The 27557-nt window shown below is 44.0% G+C and overlaps 2 protein-coding genes across 2 annotated transcripts in view; both read left to right on the top strand.

Moving 5' to 3' along the window:
• Positions 1 to 16656, top strand: part of LOC138949988 (mucin-6-like) — a 28296-nt gene extending 11640 nt beyond the window's left edge. The window contains exons 2-6 of the mRNA XM_070321768.1: positions 705 to 1654; positions 4727 to 4799; positions 5218 to 5355; positions 16023 to 16148; positions 16621 to 16656. Of these exons, the coding sequence (XP_070177869.1) occupies positions 705 to 1654; positions 4727 to 4799; positions 5218 to 5355; positions 16023 to 16148; positions 16621 to 16656 (1323 nt within the window). The remainder of the gene's footprint in view (positions 1 to 704; positions 1655 to 4726; positions 4800 to 5217; positions 5356 to 16022; positions 16149 to 16620) is intronic.
• Positions 16657 to 17898: 1242 nt separating this feature from the next.
• LOC138951015 (uncharacterized) overlaps positions 17899 to 27557 on the top strand; it is a 172776-nt gene continuing 163117 nt past the window's right edge. Inside the window, exon 1 of the mRNA XM_070322709.1 lies at positions 17899 to 18048. The gene's annotated coding sequence lies outside the window, so the exon portion shown is untranslated. The remainder of the gene's footprint in view (positions 18049 to 27557) is intronic.

Below are 27557 nucleotides of genomic sequence, written 5' to 3'. Positions count from 1 at the left end.
AAATGAACTTGTGGTGTGCCTTAATTGTTCACCTTTTTTTTCTCTCGAGTTGATGTGTGTCGGCATGATGAATTGATGGTAAGGCTGCCCTAAACTATTACACAAATATTAACGATATTTAAAGTCTAGTCACTGGTTTTGCTGTTAAGGTTCTTTTGCAAACACTAAAACAAAGATGATGAGCAAATCTAGTTTGCTGAAAATCTACTACTGTCCATGTGTACACTACATTGGGGTGTGCACGTTAAAGATCCCACGATAGACAAAAGGGTCTTTCCTGGCAAAATTCTACAGGCATAGATAAAAAAAATCCACCAAAATACCCGTGTGACTTGGAATAATAGGCCGTGAAAAGTAGGATATGCGCTGAAATGGCTGCGATCTGCTGGTTGATGTGAATGCGTGATGTATTGTGTAAAAAATTCCATCTCACACGGCATAAATACTAGATCCCTGCGCCTTGAGTCCGAGTCTGGAGATACGCGCGCGATATAAGACTTCATATATAACATATATAACATTAATATAAAATAATACCGCCACCAACAAAAAGAGTTTTGACCTATAAGATTGTTGCGAGGGTAGCTGCAAAGGTAACAAAGGTACATATGTCTTATAACTACCAATACCTTGACACTGTCTCGCAAATTTAGAGATTTTGTATTCACCTAGCACAAGCACTGTTTCCTGTATCTGCACCACAGGGGCCGGCAGTGGAGCCACATGTTCCCCCATGCCATCACCCACCGCCACAAGTCAGCCATGGTACTCTGCCAACACACCTACCTCCAGAGGTCTGGTCCTCACAGCGCTCAGCTCCTCTTCCACCTCCATCACTTGCTTACGACGATATTTCATCATGGAATCGGGTCGTTCAATCAGCACCATTACGCTCATCGTTCAACACATCTGGAAACCAGGCTACCCCCTCACCTCATCAGCCAATGCTGGTCAGTCACTCGGGCGGCCAGACCGAATATATATTGTATCCCTCATTAAGTGAGACTGTATCAGGCAGTCAGTCTTCTTCTTCATCACCAGCACAATTCTATCGATCATGGAACCAGGTTACCACTCTTCCATCTGAAAACTTATCAGTCGTTCAGCCTGAAACCCTGGTTAGGTATTTTAATCCGTCTAGTTCTCCACTCTCTCCACGAGGAATGCAGACTGTGTACACTCGGCCTCAAGTTGGCCTTTTGCATCCAACTGGAAACCGTACTATTGTTCTGCCTCATCAGTCCTCATGGACCCAAGTGGCAGGTAGTCAGTCAACTCGTCCACAACAGTTACATGTCGATCCAGCGTACACACATGATTCTCTTTTCCAGCCATCAGTGTCACGTGTTTTGCCATCAGGGAGTCACACTACTCCAGCAATATCTCGTACCGTACTGGCCAGGGCTCAGAGTGTGCAGGCAACTCACCTGCAACCATCATCCTCACAGGTCAGTGCCTCACCAAACCAGGACACTCCATTGACATCGAAGGTATTAGCAGTGACATCGTCAGGCCACCGGAGAACTCTTGTGTCTCCACTGAGCTCACAGATCATACTCTCAGGAAGATTGACTTTCCCACAATCTGCTACACCATCTTTGTCTTCGGGAGACAAGCAAGGTGATGCAAGTGTCCACGATGCACAGTTTGTAAGGTATGTGTGTGTTTCTATGTGTGTGAGTGTGTGCTGTGACTAAAACTGACATGTGTCAGAAAATAAATAGGGATTTAAGATGTAGCACAGTTGATATGATAATCATTAGGGGCAAAGCTGTTGCGCCCAGCATTTCACCTTAAATGTCCAAGCTATTCTAACACGATTCAACATGGACATCCAACAGTTCCTTTAAAACACAGATTTAGATGTGACGTGCCTCATGACATGGGTCGATGGACATTCGTGTTAGTTACAAAGTTACTGTGGGTACATCGCGCATGTTTTGTTTACTCAGGTATTGCTGCAGCTCAGAAGCTTAATTAGGGTATGTACAAACTGCTTCCAAGCGACGAAGCACAAATGATCTCAATTCTGGTCTAAACGTTTAACATTTGCGTGAATATCGTAGATCAGTACAGTTTTGTTTCTTTGCCTCAGTAAAAGTGAAGTCTCTGAATAAGTGCACCTTAACGTTTTTGTCAGGTGCCCTTCTTTCCCAGCATGCAAAGAAACGCATTGGAAAATACAAGTTGGTCGTTTTTTCACCTGAAGGGCCACTCCGCCTCGTGAAAACAGTTCACCTCAACCTCACAGATCTAGCCAGGCGTGTACATGGGATGAGATTATCCCTCCACTTGGTCACATATCAACAATGAACTGCCTGGGTGATCTCTGTGCATAATGATATTATTTATTTTTGTTTTTGAAAAGGCACTGGTGCCTTTTTCTGAAATCTTTTCCTAAAAAATTGCCAACTTAGCAAGCAATCAGTGAGAACAATGTGTGGTGTGTGCTTGACTAAGTGGAAGTATGGTCTTATCCCATCTTAAAGCCTGCAGGCCAGATCGAGGTCAGTGAGGCGAACGGTGTTCATGAGGCGGCGTGGCCCTTTGATCATCGAGTTATTTGTACTATGTAATGCTTGACTAGTTAATACCACCATCGCTCACAAACGGTATGCATAGACAACGTTTCCGTAGAAAATGCTGCACAACAAATAATCAGTTGGAAAATGTGTGGCTCCGTGCTCAACTCAGATGGGCTTTTACCTTACAAAAAGAAAAGAAGAAAACAAACACACAATACTTTCAAAAAGCATCTTTCATGGCCATTGTAAGTGTTAAATACATTTTTCTGACAAAATTATAAGTCTCGAGTATAGTTATTTCAGGAGACGCCATTGGAAATATTCAGAAGATATCTCAAAATGGCTCACACATCTAAGAGCCAGGTTAACAAATGTTCAATAAACATCTAGTGTGTATATTGTGGTTTTACAAAACGTTCTCTTTCAAACTTGGAAATCGAAACGAAGACAAAAATTAAATGATGTGACGTAACACCAATAATGATATGATCGATAGGCACTTATTCATGACTTAGCTGGGAAATAAAGATGAGTATTTGAAGTTAACTTTATGACATCCATCTGCTGTGCTGCTGGTTGAAGAACAAATCGAATTTCTGTCAATGCCTATTTTTTTAGTTTTACTTGACTGTTTCATAAAAACAAGATAACAATAGAAATGTACTCACCAGTACCAGAAACACTTGACAAACAATATTGTTCGTGTGTCTGGTACTGGTCAGTACGTTTCTATTGTTCGTGTGTCTGGTACTGGTGAGTACGTTTCTATTGTTCGTGTTTCTGGTACTGGTGAGTACGTTTCTATTGTTCGTGTGTCTGGTACTGGTGAGTACGTTTCTATTGTTCGTGTGTCTGGTACTGGTGAGTACGTTTCTATTGTTCGTGTGTCTGGTACTGATGAGTACGTTTCTATTGTTCGTGTGTCTGGTACTGGTGAGTACTTTTCTATTGTTCGTGTGTCTGGTACTGGTCAGTACGTTTCTATTGTTCGTGTGTCTGGTACTGGTCAGTACGTTTCTATTGTTCGTGTGTCTGGTACTGGTCAGTACGTTTCTATTGTTCGTGTGTCTGGTACTGGTCAGTACGTTTCTATTGTTCGTGTGTCTGGTACTGGTCAGTACGTTTCTATTGTTCGTGTTTCTGGTACTGGTCAGTACGTTTCTATTGTTCGTGTTTCTGGTACTGGTCAGTACGTTTCTATTGTTCGTGTGTCTGGTACTGGTGAGTACGTTTCTATTGTTCGTGTGTCTGGTACTGGTGAGTACGTTTCTATTGTTCGTGTGTCTGGTACTGGTCAATACGTTTCTATGGTTCGTGTGTCTGGTACTGGTCAGTACGTTTCTATTGTTCGTGTGTCTGGTACTGATGAGTACGTTTCTATTGTTCGTTTGTCTGGTACTGATGAGTACGTTTCTATTGTTCGTGTGTCTGGTACTGGTGAGTACGTTTCTATTGTTCGTTTGTCTGGTACTGATGAGTACGTTTCTATTGTTCGTGTGTCTGGTACTGGTCAGTACGTTTCTATTGTTCGTGTGTCTGGTACTGGTCAGTACGTTTCTATTGTTCGTGTGTCTGGTACTGATGAGTACGTTTCTATTGTTCGTTTGTCTGGTACTGATGAGTACGTTTCTATTGTTCGTGTGTCTGGTACTGGTGAATACGTTTCTATTGTTATCTTGTTCTTCTCACCTTCAGTCTCTTGTTCCTATTCTGTTTTAATTAAGCATAATTATTTTTTGTTTTTAGGATGTTTTCCTTTTGGCCAACAATTGCGGTTTTTCATGCCCTGAACCACGTTATCAATCGATCCCATTTAAAAGTAGAGACTTTAAGCTTTCATTAAAAATAAGTGTAAATGAGACATAGGAGCAGTGCCTGAAAGATACCTATGACCCTTGGCTGACAGCTTAACCAATAAGCTACATGTGTAGACCCTGGGCTGACCGCTTAACCAATAAGCTACATGTGTGGCTGACCGCTTAACCAGTAAGCTACATGTGTAGACCCTAGGCTGGCAGCTTAACCAATAAGCTACATGTGTGGCTGACCGCTTAACCAGTAAGCTACATGTGTAGACCCTAGGCTGGCAGCTTAACGAATAAGCTACATGTGTAGACCCTAGGCTGGCAGCTTAACCAATAAGCTACATGTGTAGACCCTAGGCTGACCGCTTAACCAATAAGCTACATGTGTTGTTTCAGCTCAGACGCAGCCATCACAGGGGCGAGTACACACCAATCGGACAAGTCAATCACTAGTTCGCCAGCTAGCAAGGTAAACCCAATTCCAACCAGGGCTTAAGAGAGTGAGAACGACTGACATCATACCTGCTACTTATACTTACATGGATGAAGCTATAGCTGAGAGTTGGCATGAAGTGTCCTGTGTCATAAACACATAGCCTCACCAGGACAAATACCAATGGCTGTTATGCTATATGGTGGAATACATTCTTGTTCTTCTTCTTGTTCTCCATGTTCTTCTTGTTCTTCTTGACCGCTTTGTTTTGCCACAAAATGGCAATGATGGGTAAAATCAGTTCACTGCACTTGTTGTAAGGCTGCATCAGTTTTGATTCTGATAATCTTTGAGATTGTTGTGATTTATTGAATTGTCATGTTTGAAAGTCAACTAACTAATACTAGTTTTGGAATACCAACGCAAAGTTGAACAGGATGTGTTCTGTGTGCAGGCTTCAGGGGGATCACGGTGCTGTCCGTGCAACTGGAAGAAAAAGTGCATGGTTAAAAAGTATTGCCCTTGCCGTACAAACAATGTTCGCTGCACCAGCTGCCTGTCTGAGCGGTGTTCAAACCGCGACATTGTACAGGTAAGTTTAAATCCTAGTATATTCAAAGGTGAACATGTACAGGGATTTTACCGAAAACAGTCTTAGATAAATAAACGAGATACGCAGCTTGATGTTGGATTTGGAGTGATACATAACACAGAAGAATAGTGATGCAGCACACACTGTGTGGCATTATGTGTTTGTTTATATTTTTGTTTGTTTGTTTATTTGTTTGCTGATTTTGTTTGTTTGTTTGTATGCGGGTGGACTGGCTGCTGGTTTGTGTGATTTGTCATTTTTTGTTTATTTACTCTGAATCTATGAAATGGAAGCTACAATGTTAATGCTTAGTGTCATAAAATGGCCCACTGAAGTAGCCCAAGCTAGAGCCCACAACATGTGACACAACTGTATGTTGATTTTATGAGAGAAAAAAACTAAACAAAACGCATATGCCTTGGGTCATTAGATCAGGCAAAGAGTTAGAGCTATGCTGATGAAGCTTACGAAGCAAATCAACACCAGCCTCACCAGTTTCCAGGGATTATCCGATGCAGAAGACCAAAAGTCAGACGACTGAATGTCAAAGAAATAAAGAACGAAAAGAATAACAACAAGAGGCGAAGCCATCACGGCTCACGTAAGAAATCGACAAACAGTAACACAAACTCAATCACTCCGTCAAAGTCAAGTCAAGTCAAGTATTTTATTGTTTTGGGCCCATCATTTTCTGATTCCAAAAACATATAAATATGTTATATTTGGATTAAAAACAAGCTCTGAAAATTAAAAATATAAAAATTATTATCAAAATTAAATTGTCGAAATCAATTTAAAAACACTTTCATCTTATTCCTTGTCGGTTCCTGATTCCAAAAACATATAGATATGATATGTTTGGATTAAAAACACGCTCAGAAAGTTAAAACGAAGAGAGGTACAGTAAAGCGTGCTATGAAGCACAGCGCAACCGCTACCGCGCCAAACAGGCTCGTCACTTTCACTGCCTTTTGCACTAGCGGCGGACTACGTTCAATTTCATTTTGTGAGTTCCACAGCTTGACTAAATGTAGTAATTTCGCCTTACGCGACTTGTTTTTATCTCTATTCGTTTTAACTTTCTGAGCTTGTTCTTTATCCTAAAACAAGTCGCGTAAGGCGAAAATACAACATTTAGTCAAGCTGTCGAACTCACAGAATGAAACTGAACGCAATGCAATTTTTTTAGCGAGACCGTATACTCGTAGCATCGTCAGTCCACCGCTCATGACAAAGGCAGTGAAATTGACAAGAAGAGCGGGGTAGTACTTGCGCTGAGAAGGATAGCACGCTTTTCTGTACCACTCTTCGTTTTAATTTTCTGAGCGTGTTTTTAATCCAAACATATCATATCTGTATGTTTTTGGAATCAGGAACCGACAAGGAATAAGATGAAAGTGTTTTTAAATTGATTTGGACAATTTAATTTTGATAATAATTTTTATTTTTAATTTTCAGAGCTTGTTTTTAATCCAAATATAACATATTTATATTATTTCAGAATCAGAAAATGATGAAGAATAAGGTGAACGTAAATTTGGATCGTTTTCTAATTTTTTTTTTTTTTTACAATTTTCAGATTTTTAATGACCAAAGTCATTCATTAGTTTTTAAGCCACCAAGCTGAAATGCAATACCGAAATCCGGCCTTTGTCAAAGATTGCTTGGCCAAAATTTCAATCAATTTGATTGAAAAATGAGGGTGTGACAGTGCCGCCTCAACTTTGACAAAAAGCCGGATATGACGTCATCAAAGGTATTTATCGAAAAAAAGAAAACAACGTTCGGGGATATCATTCCTAGGAACTCTCATGTAAAATTTCATAAAGATCGGACCAGTAGTTTGGTCTGAATCGTTCTACACGCACACACACACACACACACACACACATACACACACACATACACACACACACACACACACATACACACACACACACACACACACACACACACACGCACAGACAGACAGACAGACAGACAGACACACATACACCATACCCTCGTTTCGATTCCCCCTTGATGTTAAAATATTTAGTCAAAACTTGACTAAATATAAAAAGATATCTTTATGTTTTTGGAATCAGGAACCGACAAGGAATAAGATGAAATTGGTTTTATTTTTATTTCAGAGCTTGTTTTTGATCCGAATATAACATATTTATATGTTTTTGGAAGCAGGAAAGGACGAAGAATAAGATAACATTAATCTTGGATCGTTTTCTAAAAAATAATTATAATTACAATTCTCATTAATTAGTTTTTGAGCCTCCAAGCTGAAATGCAATACCAAAGTCCGGCCTTTGTCGAACATTGCTTGACCAAAATTGCAAACAATTTGATCAAAAATTGAAGGTGTGACAGTGCTTCTTCAACTTTCACTAAAAGCCGGATATGACGTCATAAAAGACATTGTACAGAAAAATGAAAAAATGTCTGGAGATATTATACCCAGCAACTCTCATGTTAAGTTTCATGAAGATCGGTCCAGTAGTTTTCTCTAAATCGATCTACACACACACACACCCCCACACACACACACACACACACACACACACACACACACACACACACACACACACACACACACACACAAACACGCACATACACACATACACCACCACCCTCGTTTCGATTCCCCGTCTATGTTAAAACATTTAGTCAAAACTTGACTAAATGTAAAAACACTGTATTTGATGACAAGCAGGGAAGTTTCCGAGTGTGGAGTACGATGTGATTTTAACACAACAAAATTCTGAAATCTCCCACAACTTCTCACACGCCCAGCAAACAAGATTCAGTGTTGTGTTTTATTGGGGGGGGGGGAGCAGGAGGAGCGATGGTTCTGGACGGAATATATTCAATTACTTTAGATTACTAAAATAGTCTCCAACTTTGTGTCTGTGACATTAGTGCAGATTAATTATGAGTATCTGGGGTGACCCTCCTCCACGGAATGAGTCGCATGTCACCTCGCGCGGTTCTGCGCTAGCTAGGCTTAATATAAGTCTGGGAGGTGTCTGGTAACAGTGTGAGGGTCACCTTAGTCACAGGCTTATAACTCGAAAAGGTTTCGCTCTTTTCTAAAAACGGTTTTCACCACTGGATAGAGCATAAAAACTCTTTAGGAAAATGTAAAAAATATGAAAATCATGCGTCGGTGACATGCGACTCATTCCGTGGTGGAGGGTCACTGGGTGTGTGTTGTTTTCTAGTGTTCTCTTGACAGACGATTTTTGAAAATAACTCTGTCGGGTTTGTTTGTGTTGTGGAAGAGTGAACACCCTTGCTTTTTGCTCAAACATTGGAGGGGCCAATCATTAACGAGGGGTGTGTCGGACACACGTGGACAGTAGGGACATCCAGATTCACCTTCGTCAATTGTTCGTGAGTTCCAATCTTCGCGAGTTTGTTGAAGTGGTGACGTCACATCCCGTCACGGTCACCACTTTCCAATTTCGGTCCAGATTTACGCGAAGTTCTTCGTGCGCGTTCGTCTGTTTTTCGAAAGACTGCAGGGTTGTGTGTGTGCGGGGTGGGGGGGTGGGGTGGGGTGGCGGGGGATGCGCAAAAAAGAAATAGAGAGAGAGTCTGTGTGTGTTTTTGTGTGTGTTTTTGTGTGTGTGTGTGTGTGTGTGCCGGCGTTATTGCGTGTGTGTGTGTGTGTGTGTTTGCGTGCGTGCATGCGTGCGTGCATGCGTGCGTGCGAGTGTATGTGCGTGTGTGTGCTAGTATGAGCAAACGTGTGTGTGTCACAGTGTGTGCGTGCGTGCGTGCGTGCTTGTGTGTGTGTGTGTGTGTGTGAGGGAGAGAGAGTAAGTCAAGACAGACAGAGAGATTAACAAGTCGCGAAAAGCGAAAATACAATATTTAGTCAAGTAGCTGTCGAACTCACAGAATGAAACTGAACGCAATGCCATTTTTCAGCAAGACCGTATACTCGTAGCATCGTCAGTCCACCGCTCATGGCAAAGGCAGTGAAATTGACAAGAAGAGCGGGGTAGTAGTTGCGCTAAGAAGGATAGCACGCTTTTCTGTACCTCTCTTTGTTTTAACTTTCTGAGCGTGTTTTTAATCCAAACATATCATATCTATATGTTTTTGGAATCAGGAACCGACAAGGAATAAGATGAAAGTGTTTTTAAATTGATTTGGACAATTTAATTTTGATAATAATTTTTATATATTTAATTTTCAGAGCTTGTTTTTAATCCGAATATAACATATTTATATGTTTTTGGAATCAGCAAATAATGGAGAATAAGATAAACGTAAATTTGGATCGTTTTATAAATTTTTATTTTTTTTTACAATTTTCAGATTTTTAATGACCAAAGTCATTAATTAATTTTTAAGCCACCAAGCTGAAATGCAATACCGAAGTCCGGGCTTCGTCGAAGATTACTTGACCAAAATTTCAATCAATTTGGTTGAAAAATGAGGGCGTGACAGTGCCGCCTCAACTTTCACGAAAAACCGGATATGACGTCATCAAAGACATTTATCAAAAAAACGAAAAAAACGTTCGGGGATTTCATACCCAGGAACTCTCATGTCAAATTTCATAAAGATCGGTCCAGTAGTTTAGTCTGAATCGCTCTACACACACACACACACACACGCACGCACACACACACGCACGCACACACGCACATACACCACGACCCTCGTTTCGATTCCCCCTCGATGTTAAAATATTTAGTCAAAACTTGACTAAATATAAAAAGAGAAAGAGAGTGACAGACAGATAGACAGAGAAAAAGTTATTTTGCACGTACCAAGATAAGAAGTGAACACTAACGACTGCTGCCCCCCCACCCCACCCACCCCTACCCCCAAACCCTCTCTCTCTGCAATCGCTGCTTTCAGAATGCCATAATTTAATGCAAAATCGTAAAACGTGCTGAACTTCGAACGTTTAATGCTGGGTACACAAGCAACACTGAAACAAAACATTCTGAAAAGCGAACCACACGCTGCACTTGGCAGGATATGTCGTCCGTCTACTCAAGTTCTGAGTTTTGTGTGGGTATCCGTGTTCGTGCACTAGGCCTCCAAAATGAACAGTTTACAGATGCACAGTCCACAGAAGCGTCGTACAGATATTAAACTTTAACACTGCGCTCATAAAACATATTTTTAACAATATGAAAAGGATTAAAAGTAACCACGAAGATTGCTGACAGAGGTTCGTCAAACAGGCTTTTTTCCCCAAGCAGATTCCGGTCTTCGGCAGGCAGTGGTGGGCGCGAAAAACCAAGCGCATGCGCATTGAGGCACAAAGTTAAAAATAGAGAGGAAATCCCCACCACCGACGAATGTTCGTCTGACGAAGGTTGAATCTGGATGTCCCTAGTAGCACGTTTTGTCGACACACCCTTCGCCCGTCCGATTTATCCTTTTTGTCCGGGTGAAAAATAAGGGTGTTATATATATATATATATATATATATATATATATATATATATATATATAAAAATAGAAATTTATAATGAGAGCGCTGCTAAAAATGCCAAAATGTGCACTCGATCGCTTGTACTTTTAAAGAAAAGTTAAATATAGAATGACGTCAAGAGCGAGAATGCATAGAAATTATACATGAGCAAGGGAGATCATCCTTTACTCTCTGTGTGTGTATATATATAGCTATTCTGATGGACACGAAGGGGAATTCGGCGGCTGTGATTGGATGGTCTCACACATCCCTTTTCCACATCAAAGCATAACGCTACGGAAGTTGGCCATTTTTGCAGCTATCCAAAAGCATATCGTCCATAACAAAGACGCATGGTTCCGGTTTCTTCCACATGCGACTCGTCTTCGACTCGTCGGCATTATACTTGTCTCGTCTAAATATCGGGCCCTATTGCTACGCTGAGGGGCCCAAGGACTGTTATGCCGGGGTGGAAGTAGAGATAAGCGCCTACTTCCCAAGAAATGCTCCAAATGGCTTCGTGTCTCCAAACACCTCTGACAGTCAAATCCAGCTCCTGGCCTTCACGTGGCGGGCCCTGTCTTCGACTAACAGGAGAAGGGATGCAGGCGGGTCACTGGCGCCTTAAAACCAGCTGCTTCGGGCAGATGGGGCTCATTAACCTTGGATGGTCGCTCATCTAGGAGAAGGACAACTCCGATTTCAAAACCCGCACTGCCTTGTGTGCGCCTTGGGAAAGGCAAAGGCTACGAGAAGGAAAACTTCGACGTCAAACCCGGGTAGAGTGGACTCGACAGCCCAGCAAGGCAGCTACTCTTGGGGAGGAGGCAACCCTGAGTAAGAACCTCAACCACCGAAGACGGAAGACAGCAGCCAACTTGGCGTGGGGAGAAAATCGGCTGTCTACGCTCCCACGATAATATGGCCGTACAATTATCCTTGGATCGATGTGGTGTCGTCCTGGTGTCCCGCAGCCAGGGTAGGACGGCGCCGGGCCTCCAGCCTCAAGGAGGTCCAACTTCAGCGACTGACTGCGGTTCTGACCCTCTTCCTTTGACCGGGGGAGGGCAGAATAGAGCTACCGGTCAACAACTTCGCATCATGCATTGGAATGCAGAAGGGGTGCGACAGAAGAAACTTGAACTGCAACAGTTCCTCAAGTCACAACAAATAGACATATGTTGCATCCAAGAGACCCATCTCAACAGCTCCCATAGATTCTCTGTAAGAGGATATGAAACACATCGATTTGACCGGGAAAACAGACCAAAAGGTGGAGTCCTAACTCTGGTAAAAACCAACCTGTCTTCGATAGAGGTGCAAAGATCAGAAGATGCTGACATGGAATTCATCACCGTGAAGCTCATTCTCCCAGAAAGAAACCTGACCATTTGCAACCTCTACAGTCCGCCCAACAAGATGATGCAACTTCACTGTCTTCGACCTGGCACTGAAGACTGGATTGTAGTTGGCGACTTCAACAGCCACTCCCCCAGCTGGGGTTATCCAAGTCTGGATGCAAAAGGCGAAGAAGTGGAAGACTGGCTCATCGAAAACCAGCTGGTCCTTGTCAACAAGCCTGATGATCCCCCAACCTTCTATTCCAGAGTGTGGAAGAAGACCAGCACACCTGATCTTGCCATAGCCACTGACAACGTGCACAAGATCACGAAGAGAGAGGTCAGCGAGCAACTTGGAGGCAGCGACCACAGACCCACAATCCTGACCATTGCCAAACAGGTCATCCCCAGCACAGGGAAACTGCCGCCCAGTTGGAACTACAAGAAAGCCAACTGGATGCTCTTCAGCCAACTCACTGACCTCTACACAAAGTCCATCACCTTCGATAGGCACAGTGTCGACAGGAACGCCTCCATGTTCAACTCCGCCATACTCCAGGCAGCGAAAAAGTCCATTCCAAGAGGCAGGCGGCGTGACTACAAACCGTACTGGAACAACGCCCTGGAAGAGTTGCACAAGAAGCTGAGCGAAGCGAGAGAAAACATGGAGAAGGACCCCACACCTGAAAATGTGGCGCGACACTCGCAGATAAGGACAGACTTTGACAAAGAAAAGCAGCGCCAAACCCAGAACAGCTGGAGAGAGAAAACGGCCTCCTTAAACATGGAGAAAGACACTCAAAAGCTATGGCAGCTGACCAAGACACTGAACGAGGACAACTCTGGGAGGAGGAAGGTCACCCTCCACACTAACACCGGAGATGTCACAGGAAAAACAGCCGCAAATGTCTTCGCCAAAGCTTTTGAGGCAGATAGTACAGTGACGGTCCCTGCTGACAGACTGAAGGATGTCAGAAGCCAGACTCGAGCTGCACTTCACAACACAGCAAGTACTGATTTGGACCCATGCATGACCGAACGTCTGATCCTCCGTGAGCTGGAAGAAGCACTGAGAAAGCTGAAGCAGAAGAAGGCCCCAGGCCCTGATGGCATCTCCAACGACATGTTGAAGCACCTCGGCCCTGGTGCAAAGCGATTCCTTCTGTCCATCTACAACCAGAGCTGGTCGACAGGCACTGTGCCTACGAGTTGGAAAGTCGCCCTTATAAGACCCATCCCGAAGAAAGGAAAGGATAAGCGTGACCCATCCAGCTATCGACCCATCAGCCTACTCAGTTGCGTTGGAAAGCTTCTGGAAAGGATCGTGAACAAGAGACTGTTGTCGCTTCTTGAGTCCAGATCTTTCCTTGCACCCACCCAAACAGGCTACCGGCAACATCGCAGCACCGAAGACCAGCTTGCCCTCTTGACGCAGGAGATTGAAGATGCCTTCCAAGAGAAAAAGAAGGTCCTGGCAGTGTTCTTTGATCTGTCCCGGGCCTTCGACACAGTCTGGAAGGAAGGGCTGCTACTGAAGCTTTTGCATGCGGGCGTCCATGGCAAGATGTTCAAGTGGCTGAGTGATTTCCTCTTCAACAGAACAGCAAGAGTGATGGTAGACGGGATGACCAGCAACCTCGTGAAGCTGAGAGAGGGTGTCCCACAAGGCGGAGTGATCTCCCCTACCCTCTTCCTCGTCTACATAAATGACATCACAACAACGGTGCCAAAACATGTCTCGAACACCCTGCATGCGGATGACTTTGCAGTCTGGTGTGCAGAAGAACACACCTCCACAGCAACACACCGTATCCAGAACACCATCAATAGTGTGTCCAGCTGGTCAGAACACTGGGCATTACAGCTGAACACTACCAAGACGGTCAGCACTCTCTTCTCACTCTCCACCTCCAAGGAAAAGGTCCTGCTGAAACTGAAAGACCAAGCAGTCCCACAGGTCGACACGCCAACGTTTCTGGGAGTCACCCTGGACACACGTCTGACGTGGAAGCCGCAGATTGAAGCGACAGAAGGAAGAGCGATGAAGAAGCTCTCGCTCATGAAGAAATTGGCAGGAACCCAGTGGGGCGCAAACTCTGGCATTCTGAAACAGGTCTACACAGGCGCTGTCAGACCGGTCATGGAATACGCCTCCTCAACATGGACCACTGCCTCCAAAACCAACAAAGGAAAGCTGGACAAAGTCCAGAACATGGGGCTAAGGATCATCCTCGGTGCCATGAAAAGTACACCCATCCAAGAAATGGAGAAAACAGCAGACCTGGAACCACTCGAGGACAGACGAGAGTACAAAGCTGTCCTCCAGGGAGAGAAGATGAAGAGACTGACCACTCACCCACTTCACCAAAACCTCAACAAGGGCACCAAGAACAGGCTGAAACGAAAGAGCCTCAAACATCAGGTCAAGGACCTCCAAACGGAGTATGCTGAAGCTCTGGAAGCTGACCCCAACTGCCGTGAGACACTCGTCTCAGACGTCTGGGCCCCACGCAAGAGCTTCCATGAAGTCAGAACAGATGTACCAGGACTGACAGCAAAGGGCGAACAGTCACCACATGTCCAGAAGGCCCTCGCCATGGAGATGATTCAGGACCGCTACCCACATTGCACCTGGACTCACGTCTACACAGACGGCTCCTCAGAGAACGCCGTAAGGAATGGAGGCAGTGGCGTCTACATCCGTCGCCCAAACGGGACCACCACCTCCCTCTCCGTCCCAGCTGGTGACCTGAGCTCGAACTACAGGGCCGAGCTCCACGCCCTCATCACTGCAGCAGAGCACGCAGCAGGGGAAGACCGCAGTCGGCAAAACATCGTCCTCCTCACTGACTCCCTGTCCGCCCTCCAGTCCCTTCTGTCTGGCCCCACTGACCTCCCCACCAGGCAACTCGACAACTGCCTCAGCACCCTGTCTCAACACAACAAGGTGGTGCTCCAGTGGATACCGGCTCATGTCGGCATTGCCGGCAATGAAGAAGCGGACAGGCTGGCAAAAGGAGGTGCGAGACTTCCCCAACCACACAACTCCACCTCGTACAAAGAAGCCAAGACTCTTCTACTACGGAAGAAGAAAGAAAACTGGAAAAAGAGAAACGGAGACTACAACCCACAGGAAGACCCCATCAACAAACTAGACCGGAGAAGCCAAACCACCATTTTCCGTCTAAGGACAGGGCACTGTGGACTGAAGAAACACCTCAAGAGACTGGGCCTTGCGGATGACGCACACTGTGAATGTGGCTCGGAAGAGCAAACTCCGGAGCACATTCTCCAGAACTGCCCCCATCTAGAGACAATACGCCAGAAGTTCTGGCAAGAAGAGACCAGTGTTGGAGCCAAACTCTGGGGTCCTGCCGACGAACTGCGCAAGACTGCGGACTTCCTGGCAGCCACTGGTCTGAGGATCTAGCACGGCCACCAACATCGAACGCAGAAGAAGAAGAAGAAGCTACGCTGAAAACACAATAGCTGTTAATAACTTGTCCACAACCCATACACACCCGACGCAGTTATTTTCGAAAATCTTCTGTCAAGAGAACACTGGACAACAACACACATCGAGTGCGCTACACTTGTGGAAACTCTGACTTAAGCGCCTGACGTCAAAACCCGTCTGTCAAGAGAACACTGGACAACAACACACACATCGAGTGCGCTACACTTGTGGAAACTCTGACTTAAGCGCCTGACGTCACCCTGGCACGACGCCTTTGCATATCAAGAGCTTGTTACTATGGTTGTGTGTTAGTACCAACGCGTGTGTAAATTTGATGCCAGATATTTATATTACCCAATATAATCAGCTGGTGATAAACAATAAAGAACATCCCGTTGACTCGATCATTATATCCTTCACTGTGCACGGTTTTCAGACCTCCAAGAAGGATCGGTGCTGTGAGTGCACGGACACTTCACAATGCAGCAAGACCAGGAGCTGTGACTGTCTGTCAAGACGTCTTCCGTGTGCTAACTGCGTAGCTGAGAAGTGTTCAAATATAGTAAGTTTTGTTTCATTACAATAAAATGTTTCTGTTCATCTTTTTACTCTCTCTCTCTCTCGCTCTCTCTCTCTCTCTCTCTCTCTCTCTCTCTCTCTCTGTCTATCTCTCTCTGTCTCTCTCTGTCTCTCTCTCTCTGTCTCTCTCTGACTCTCTGTCTCTCTGTCTCTCTCTTCGTTTTATGTTAGTGTGGTTGCAAGGACTATCTGTAAGAAACGACCATATGGACCTAATGCTATAATCCTTACGTACTAATGATTTCGAGTTCGAGTTCTCTCAGCGTTTGTGTACATTTTACAGTGGATGAATGTGTAACCAGCTTCGTTACATCTGAAAGAATGACAAGCATTGAAATGAACAAGCGACTTTCATCCCGAAACGAAGGGATGATCGCCGCAAGCTTATATGTCCTTTCATATGCTCATATCAGTTGGTTCTTGTGTATGATTGTGTACGCAAATGTTGGTTACAGTGCACATATGAGCTTGCAGCGATCATCCATGTTTAAGGATGGAAGTCGCTTGTTTATTTCAATGATTGTTATTCTCTAATATGCTAGGTAACTAAAGTAGTTCGACATAACTTTCACTTACCATATCACACATGCTGTATGAATTTAGAGCGCTGTCTTCCCTTTGTTTATCATATCTGTTAATAGTGCTCGGCCTCATTTGTTAAGATTCTCACAGATACCTTCGAGGCAACCGAGTTACAATGTTTGTGTTTGATTTGTAAAAAACCAGTCTTGATCTAAGAACAATGTCTGGTCTGGAATACACAATAAACAAACTGGTTCATGTGTCTGACTGAGTAGGTAAGTGCCAGTTAGAGTGTCTTGGGGAATGAGCAAGATATGATATATAACTTTCAAAGCAACGATTCATCCGAGCAGAAAAAACATTTGGTGCTGTAGCGATAATGGCGGCTCTGTTACTGATTGCGCGGTTGAATTCCATTAACACCAGACGTGCTTGTACTCAGTTTTTTATACCGCACACACACACACGAACACACACACACACACACACACACACACACACACACACACACACACACACACACACACAAGCACGCAAGTCCCAAAGGTACGAAGACACATACGCGCACGCACGCAAGCATGCACACACTCACATACATACGCACACACGCACCCACGCACGCACGTATACACACAAAAACATACAAACACATGCAAACGCGCACGCAAACACATACACACACACACAAACGTGCGCGCACACACACACACACACACACACATATACGCATCCACGCACGCACGCAAACACATACACACACAAACGTGCGCACACACACACACACACATACGCATGCACGCACGCATGCACGCACGCAAGCACACACACACACATACACGCGCACACACACACACCTCACAAACACACAAACTCATACACACACACACACACACACACACACACACACACACCTTACATCACACACACACACGGATATAGACACACAGACACAGACACAGACACAGACACACACACACACAACACACACACACGCACACACACACCTCACAAACACACAAACTCATACACACAAACACACTCACACACACACATACACCTTACATCACACACACAGACACACACGGATATAGACACACACACACACACACACACACACACACACACACACACACACACACACACACACACGTATATAAACATGCTGCCAAACACAGCAAAGTGTCCATGTTTAACTGTCATTGTATCAGTTGAATGCATTCATTAAAGACTCTCTCCTCTTCCAGTGCTGCCGGTGCGACGAGGAATCAGATTGCACAAAGAGCGACAACTGTGAATGCCGCATCAAAGACAGACGATGCTTTGAAGGTTGTCGTGCAACTTGTTGTACAAACAACAAAACGGTAAGTAACCGGGATAACCGAGACAACGCACTCGCTGAAACTTGTCTTGATTGTCTCATGCAGTAAAGATATCATTACCGTTCTAGTGCCTCATTTGACTATTTGACCAATCAGGGCTGATTCTTGGTGACTCGCTAAATGTTATAACGGTCAAACCGGGACCCTTTTTGTTTGTCACTCTTAAGATAACAAAGACAAACTAACATTTTGAATTAAGCATATCAGGATGACCTGTTCTATTTTACGACACTTTGTACTTTTAACAATACAATACTTTACCATGTTGAAATACCGAAAAGTCAAATTTGTCAGAAGGTAGATGTGAACAGAATGGCAATGCAACACCCACCTTCTCGGATTGCTGTGCTGTGCTCAGCTCGATTTTGAATTGCGTTGTTTAAGTTTGTGAAGAATCAAACTGAAATTGCGTTACCGAGTTTATGTCAAATGTAGTTTTACATTATTTCCTTACTGTTGTGTAGATTATTCTGAATTTGTCCCTTTCTCTTTGATAACAAAAGGCCTGTTTAGTCAGGTGAGGGATGTTTGTGTGAGAACTCTGTCGATGTTAATATTCATGAGGTCAGGTAAGTGATTGGCAGCATGAGCTCACGTAAGAGAGGTCACGACCCTCGGTTCAACCCCCGTCTTTATTTTAGCTTTTCCTTCCATCGTATTAACGGGGTCGCTTCGCTAATTATTTTGGTTGAAATAAGCCGGTAATAAAACCGTTATGTCTAATATCCTGACAGTTAGCAGATAATAACACAAAAATGTCTCAAAAATAACGGCTCATGTTGTTTTATATTTCCTCGTCATATCTGTAATCACACGCTTACAGTCAGCATTTTAGAAATAAATCATATTATCGTTCAGATATTTGTCAGATAAAATCTATTTTTCATGGTAGCCTACACAATCGTGTAATTTGTGGAGCGGTCAAAGTAAGAAAAGTCGCCTGGACATTAAAGGTCTTTTTTAGGCATTGCTGTTGAACACGTATAAATACTGTTTAAAAAAAATCTAATTGTCGTTACTTTTTAGGGAGACCGCACGTTCCAAAACAATAAAACGCGGCCATGACTTTGCGAATTGTTGTCAAATTACAGTCAATGCCAATAATATGCCCATTGAAACAGTAACAGGGTTAAACGAAAGTTTTCAGGAAGAAGGGAAAAACAAATACTGCAGATGTATAATGTAAGAGAAGCGCCATTCTTCAATGAAGGCACACAGCAGTGCAATAGTCTCTAATGTCTGGGGTCATGTTACATGCTGTCCTTTCACGGAGATCGAGGTTCCATAAACCATAGCTTTACCAACAATCTGTTTGGGGAAAAACTATTTTTTTAATTGTGCTTTGATTTTAGGCAAGCTTTTTTCTCGAAATATCTTGAACAGCATCATCCTGACCTCAGGTCAAAATGAGTTCGGCTCATTCTCTCCCTGACAGGATGCCTTGAGTTTCCTTGTCTGACCGATTTTTTTTTTTTTTACACCATTTAGAGCTTTTTGTAATGTATTATTGATATAAGCAGATTCGCGATCGTCGATATTGATTTTTCATGGTGTTTTGTAATTTTTAATTTACAGAAGAATTTTTATTTTAGACAGTTTCAAGCGAGCTATTTTTTCGCGGATGTATTTACTGTGCAAACAACTCTAAATATGGCATTAGTGTCACGTGATAATCAACCGTTTGGTTTCGCGCTCGCTGGAGCAGACGATTTTTTTGACAGTGATGCAACCATATATTACGGTCTCCTTCCGGCAGCAGTCCCGAAATTTCTACTTGTTGGCTCACGTAAGTGTGGCCTATGCGATGCTAACTTTTGTCTGTCTGTGCGTGCGTGCGTATGTATGTATGTGGTAGAAACTCTAACATTTGAAGACGTCACATTACATTGACGTCACATTATGACGTAAGAGGGTTTGACGTCACGCGAAGGAATTACTGAAAGTCTCGGTCATTGTTTTTTTGAGCGGGCCGAGACTAGTTGGCAGGCGTGTCCCTGTAAGTAAGCTATAGAGATTACACAACGTCATCGAGTGAGGGACCGACAAATATTGAAACTCGAGGATGATTTAACCTCGACACCACACAAAAAAATCATCCGAGAGTTTCAATATTTTTTGGTCCCTCACAAGATGACGTTTGTGTAATTTGTGTATACAATGATCAACGACAAAGACAAAAATTAAAACAAAAACAACACGAACTCTTTTCCATCGAGGAATGGTGGAAGGAAAATAGTGTGGCGTGTCTTTGGTTTTAGTGGCTTACAAAATGGTATTCGTGAATAAAGTTTCGATTCTTTTATTTTGATTTTGAAAGAAAAAATTAGAGCCGACACAATGCAAACCTGGAAATCACGGTAGAAGCCACTTTCGCGTTCAGTTTGCTTGATCAAGAACTTGTGCGACAGCCATTGTGTAACCAGGAAGTGACGTATCTTTAGCTACACTTGACGTCATTTCAACCTTTTAGAGAGAGAGAGAGAGAGAGAGAGAGAGAGAGAGAGAGAGAGAGAGAGAGAGAGAGAGAGAGAGAGAGAGAGAGAGAGAGAGAGAGAGAGAGAGAGAGAGAGAGAGAGTGAGTGAGCGAGAGAGAGAGAGAGAGAGAGAGAGAGAGAGAGAGAGAACGCAGGAAATTTAATGCGAGGCCTCCGGCATATACGCATGGGGGTTTACAAAAGACACAGGAAAAAATAGGAATAAAAATCAACAACAAAATTTCATGGTTGTACAGAAACAAAAAAATATATATATCATGGCACGAAAATTTACAAATTTTGTCTCAAAGTATCAGTCATAGCAACAATTGCCTGTTTGAAATTTCTTCATCACGTGTTTTCATGGCATAATAACATGTGATAGGGTGGAGTGGAAGGGGGGGATAGGCCAGGAAGCATAAATGAGACGCCAAGACAGAGGTTGCGATAACGTGACTTTTAATTAACGTACACCAGAAGCAAACACCAGAAAGTAGACACCAGAAAGTAGACACCAGAAAGCAGTGTAGATTCTCCTCAGTGAGCACACGTAAAAGGAACACAAAACCTGCTGCTGACGATAGTCGCGAAACACAAGAGCACAGGTTTCGGAATTCAGTTACAACCACAAGTCGACCGACACAATCGGAGCAACACACAGCTCGCTCCATGAAACTAATCGCGTTCTCTCCTCTAGCCTAAATGCTCAGTCTTTTAAAGGCTGGTCACTTCCGATACCCTGTGGCGATAAGCCAATAGGAAGACTACCTAGGTGTCAGACAACGGGGGGCGTCGTCTTAAGATTGCCTGCCAAATGAAAGGGATCGTTAAAGAGGCAGAAATCGTTACAGAGGTGTCACACACCGGAAATATTACACACACCGGATAAGGCTCATTAGATTACAACCAGTTACAAAGAAGGGGGGGGGTAAGAGACTAAAACCTCCAAGCCACCTGGCATCTTCTATAATGTACCCTGTCAAAAGAAATGACACCCACTTGACAAACCGCCGTCCAACGATACCCAGACAGTCTGGCGACACATTACATAACGACCACCTAAATCTGAGATAAGAGGTTAGAAAGGAATCCGGTCAAGAGTCTACCCTACGATAGTAAACACACAATAATCCTAGCGGGAGACACAACTTGGGTCAGGGGAAGATAATAGACAGGGGAGGCAACTGAGTCGGGCAGGAGATAATTACACAAAAAGACTGGATACGCCACTTGACTACATCCCCCCCAGCTCTATACCAACTGCGTCCTCGCAGGTACAGCGCCTCGGGAATAGCTGAAAATGACATCTATAAATCAAACACAAGTTCACCCAAGTGAAACAACAAATAAAATCAGAAACGGTAACGGATGACACTCACAGTCACCCAACCCATTCATACAAGACACAATACAACAGGCAATCAATAATCATAGTGTACACAGTCTCTTAGCAGAACACGAAAAGTCTCACAAATGACACATTGCCCACATGACAGCAGCACATTGTTTTCCTGACTGTTCACAATAGACGGATGGCGGGGTTATGACAGCGGCACACTTATTATATTACACACAAGTCCGTCTGTTCAAAATAAATAAAATCAAGTTAATCCCATGACTGCTCAGAACGACGACAATCTCTGCCGTATACGCTGTGAGCGGCGCACAGGCACAGCAGCTGGAGGAGGGACCAGAGGTTCTGGGTCTCTAGCCAGAGGCTGGTCTTGGACTCGCAGTACTGGCACTGGAAGCACCTGGGCCTGTAGAACAGGTGCAGGGGCCGCTGGCTGCACCGGATGAGGCTGGACGGGTGGGGGGAAGACAGGGCGTGCGATGCAGACAGTGCCTCGGTCCGGGAACGTTGGGGTAGCAGGGACTCGGGGTACAGGGGCAAGATTAAGTAACGAATCCCAAAATGAAATCAGCTGAGCGTCGTGTAGCTGCACGGGGACGGGGGTTGTCGCCAGCCGATGCTGTTCCTCTGTCTGACAGCTTTGCTCAAGGAGAGGTTGCGCCGTGATGGATGTTGATTGATGACTCGCGCGTTTCTCACTTGGCTGTCTCCATGACAGCGGTTGTTGGTCTCTTTGACGCTTGGTAGGGCACCTGCTCTGCAGATGCCCGTGGCGGTTGCAAAGCCAACAACGTGGCTTCGCGGATGGCTTTTGTTGTCGTGAGGCAGCTGGCGTGTGTTGGTGCAGGGCAGCGCGTAGCTCTGCTGAGCTGACGGCGAGTTCGTTGACTGGGACCTGCAGTCTGCCTAACTCTGCACCCATCTGTGTAGAAACAGCCGTTTGTTGCTTCGCCACCACCTCGAAATCTTCCCTCATCCACCTGAGAGCTTCTGCACGGACTGCCGCAAAAGTGACAGCCTCACGCCCTCTCGCAAAGCGCATGAGGTCCCGTCTCATTGCAGGCAAGAACAGTCCGTGCATGAATCGATCACGAAGTGCAGCATCGGAAACCGTACCGGCAACAACAGCATTCGTCTTCACCTGCAGAGCCTGCAACCTGTGGGCATATGAGAGAATGCCCTCCTCTTGACTCTGGGAGATGCTGTAGAACGACGCTAGTAGAGTGGAAATGCTGGCGTGGTCCCCAAACGTGTCCTGCAGGATGGTCAAGACTAAGTTGGCAGTGGCAGTCGCCTGAGGGGGGTGCAGGTTGATCTCCTTCTTGGCAGGCCCAGCAAGTGACTGGATCAGCCATTCAGCAGCCTCGCCGCCCAGCGCCTCCAGGTTGAAGTGGGCAATGATGCGACGAGCCTCTGTGACGTAGTCGTCTAGCAGACAGCCATCTTTGCTGCTAGTGAAGAGGGGGAGCCTGGGAGGGGAGAACATCTGCCACTGGGGTCTAGGAACCCCGTCGACCGCCATCTTGGATACGTTGAGTACCTCCTACACTGCTACCCCTGCTTTCTGGTGTTAAACTACGGCGTCTCTACTTCCTGAATCCTGCTCGCATGCGCCAGATGTGATAGGGTGGAGTGGAAGGGGGGAAATAGGCCAGGAAGCATAAATGAGACGCCAAGACAGAGGTTGCGATAACGTGACTTTTACTTAACGTACACCAGAAGCAAACACCAGAAAGCAGACACCAGAAAGCAAACACCAGAAAGCAGTGTAGATTCTCCTCAGTGAGCACACACAAAACCTGCTGCTGACGATAGTCGCGAAACACAAGAACACAGGTTTCGGAATTAGTTACAACCACAAGGACAAAGAACAAATGTTTATTTTGAATGTTTTATGTATGTTATTATTACGGACACAAACGCTCAGCAATGTAATTTCTCTTTTAGAGATTAATAAAGTTATTGTATTGTATTGTATTGTATTGTACAATCGGAGCAACACACAGCTCGCTCCATGAAACTAATCGCGTTCTCTCCTCTAGTCAAAATGTTCAGTCTTTTAACTTAAAGGCTGGTCACTTCCGATACCCTGTGGCGATAAGCCAATAGGAAGAATACCCGGTGTCAGACAACGGGGGGTGTCGTCTTAAGATTGCCTGCCAAATGAAAGGGATCGTTAAAGAGGCAGAAATCGTTACAGAAGTGTCACGCACCGGAAATATTACGCACACCGGGTAAGGCTCATTAGATTACGAGCAGTTACAAAGAAGGGGGGAGGGGGTAAGAGACTAAAACCTCCAAGCCACCTGGCATCTTCTATGATGTACCCTGTCAAAAGAAATGACACCCACTTGACAAAACGCCGTCCAACGATACCCAGACAGTCTGGAGGCACATTACATAAACGACCACCTAAATCTGAGATAAGAGGTTAGAAAGGAATCCGGTCAAGAGTCTACCCTACGATAGTAAACACACAATAATCCCAGCGGGAGACACAACTTGGGTCAGGGGAAGATAATAGACAGGGGAGGCAACTGAGTAGACAAGAGAAGAATACCCGGTGTCAGACAACGGGGGGTGTCGTCTTAAGATTGCCTGCCAAATGAAAGGGATCGTTAAAGAGGCAGAAATCGTTACAGAGGTGTCACACACCGGAAATATTACGCACACCGAATAAGGCTCATTAGATTACAACCAGTTACAAAGAAGGGGGGGGGGTAAGAGACTAAAACCTCCAAGCCACCTGGCATCTTCTATGATGTACCCTGTCAAAAGAAATGACACACAAGATAATAGACAGGGGAGGCAACTGAGTAGACAAGAGAAGAATACCCGGTGTCAGACAACGGGGGGTGTCGTCTTAAGATTGCCTGCCAAATGAAAGGGATCGTTAAAGAGGCAGAAATCGTTACAGAGGTGTCACACACCGGAAATATTACGCACACCGAATAAGGCTCATTAGATTACAACCAGTTACAAAGAAGGGGGGGGGGGGGTAAGAGACTAAAACCTCCAAGCCACCTGGCATCTTCTATGATGTACCCTGTCAAAAGAAATGACACCCACTTGACACAACTTGGGTCAGGGGAAGATAATAGACAGGGGAGGCAACTGAGTCTGGCAGGAGATAATTACACAAAAAGACTGGATACGCCACTTGACTACAACAATACATGGCTACAGCTCTATTAATGTATATACTCTCATTTTGTAGCAGAAAAATCAAGGGTGGTACATGTACATTGTCAGTGAAATATTTCAAAATATATTTTACACGTAGATCCTGGTATTTTGGGCAATGTAGCAGAAAATGTATTTCGTTTTCCACAGCAGGACAAAGCGGGCACGTGTTTGGTACAGCACTATAGCGTTTGTTTCCATTCAGGTCAATAATACCTAGGCGTAGTTTGACAAAAATGTTTCTAAATTTAGTAAGTGTGATATCTGTTAGGTATTTTTCCGGCTGCAATAAAGACTTGAACGAACTATACGTTGAAAATCTATCACTTTCCATTATCTTACCAAACCATTCCTGCTTATAGCAGTCAATCAAACGCTGTCTGAACGCACGCAAAAAAGCTTTTTCATGAACAACACCACCATTCAGCCATACAAAGGAAAACCCACACATATCCAAACAACGCTTTACCGAGCAAGCCCAATTTTGCAAATCAACCTCATTTCCGGGTAACCTTGAAAATCTTTTTTTATCCATCTCGTACGCTTGTCTAGGTAATCTAACCAAAAACATGTTCTGCAGCTTTAGCCAGTACCTGATAACACTGACAGTACTGTCAATGAATAAAGGGAAACGACCGAGTTCTCCATATGCCATCGCGTTTGGAGTTCTTGGTAAAACATTCAAAAATCTTTTACAAGCAAACAAATGCGGAGATTCAACAGAACGAAAGCGTGTGATACCCCATATTTCAGAGGCGTACAGAAGCATAGGTTTTACTAGCGCATCAAACAATTTAAAAAATACACTAACATCCATGCTACCTAAGCTCCACATTGTTTTCATGATTTCTACCACTTTTCCCTTGGCTCTGCCTGCAAATTCTTCTAAAGCAATGTCAAATGATAATTTTGTTGTCAATGTGTCACCCAAATATTTATAACTGTTTACAACATCCATAGGTTTACCTTGATAAAACCATTTTTCTGACTTGGATAGATGACCGCCTTTCCGAAAAACCATTACTTTTGTTTTCTTTAAATTTCCACTGAGGCCAAGGGCAGAGGAGGCTTGTTCAAGATTGTTCAATTGGTTTTGTAGTCCAGCAGGTGTTGTAGAAATCAGACAAATATCGTCAGCAAAAAGAAGCAAAAAAATTTCTTGTAATCCAGGCAAAAACTGAACACCATGCCTTCCATTTGAGGTTACTATATCGGCTACTTCAGTAATTAACAGGGAAAAAATCAGGGGAGACAACATGCAGCCTTGTTTCACCCCGGCAGGGCAATCAAAAAAGTCAGACACTTCAGGGCCCCATCTTACACATGACTGGACAGAATCATAAATCCCTTGTAGCATACGGAGCATTTTCGTCGAAGTTTTTATTTTTTGAAGAACGACCCACAAACTATCCCTGTCTACAGAATCGAAAGCTTTCAAATAATCAATAAAAGCAACGTACAGTTTACTTCTCCTTTGTCCATACAGACATTTCTTAATCATAGTCACACGTGTAAAACGATGATCAATAGTTGAATAGTTTTTTCGAAAACCAGCTTGTTCTTCACATATCTTGTGTTCACTCTCTGCCCATTTATACAGACGCCTATTTAGGATGGAAGTAAAAACTTTACTAATAGTACTCAGGAGGGAAATGCCCCTATAATTTCCAGGATTATTTACATCACCCTTTTTCAGTAAAGGAACTATCACGGACTGACTCCATTGTTTAGGAAACACACCAGTGTCATAAACACGGTTAAAGAACTTAGTGAGAAAAGGGGCAACAATATCCTCAGCTGCTTTTAGAAATTCTGCTGGTATTTCATCAATACCAGAAGCTTTCCCTGCTTTTAATTTTCGAATGGCTTGTTTTACCTCAGCTAACGAAATTTGTTCATCCAATTCATAAATATGTACATCTTCCTCACTTTCTTCATTTATTACATTTTCGTTTTGTTCAGGCGTTGAAGCTGTGTGCTGTCCCAAAATGTTTTCAAAGTGATCTTTCCAGACATCGATATTTATAGTAGCACGGTTTCTCTCCCTTGGGCGAGACCGTTTTACCGTTGACCAGAACATGGAAGGATGTTTTCTGTTTTCTAGTAAAGAATTTTGTACTGATTTTCTATATGCTTTCTTTTTCTCTTTTATCATATTTTGATATTCAGATCTTTTTTGCAAATACTGTAGTTTATCCTCAACCTGTATACAACTCTCCTGTGTTCACTTTCAAGTGAATAACTATCGTTCTGATATCATTTTAAAGTGAAGCTAAAGAAACCTGGTATCGGCACTGCTGTGCATCTCCTATGATCTCAATGGTATCAAGGCACGGGTTTGCCGCGACAAGGTTTGCCGATACCGGCACTTGTCTTGTCTAGACAGTGACGTCATTCATAGATGACGCCAATCATAAATGACGTTTGTCAAGGGAACTTATGCTTTCAAGTGTTGCTGCTTCCAGTGACAGGAAGGTATA

Source organism: Littorina saxatilis, linkage group LG16, assembly GCF_037325665.1.
Source record: "Littorina saxatilis isolate snail1 linkage group LG16, US_GU_Lsax_2.0, whole genome shotgun sequence".
NCBI lineage: Eukaryota > Metazoa > Mollusca > Gastropoda > Littorinimorpha > Littorinidae > Littorina > Littorina saxatilis.
The sequence above is the reverse complement of the archived record's forward strand: the minus strand, read 5'-3'. Positions and strand labels throughout refer to the sequence as shown.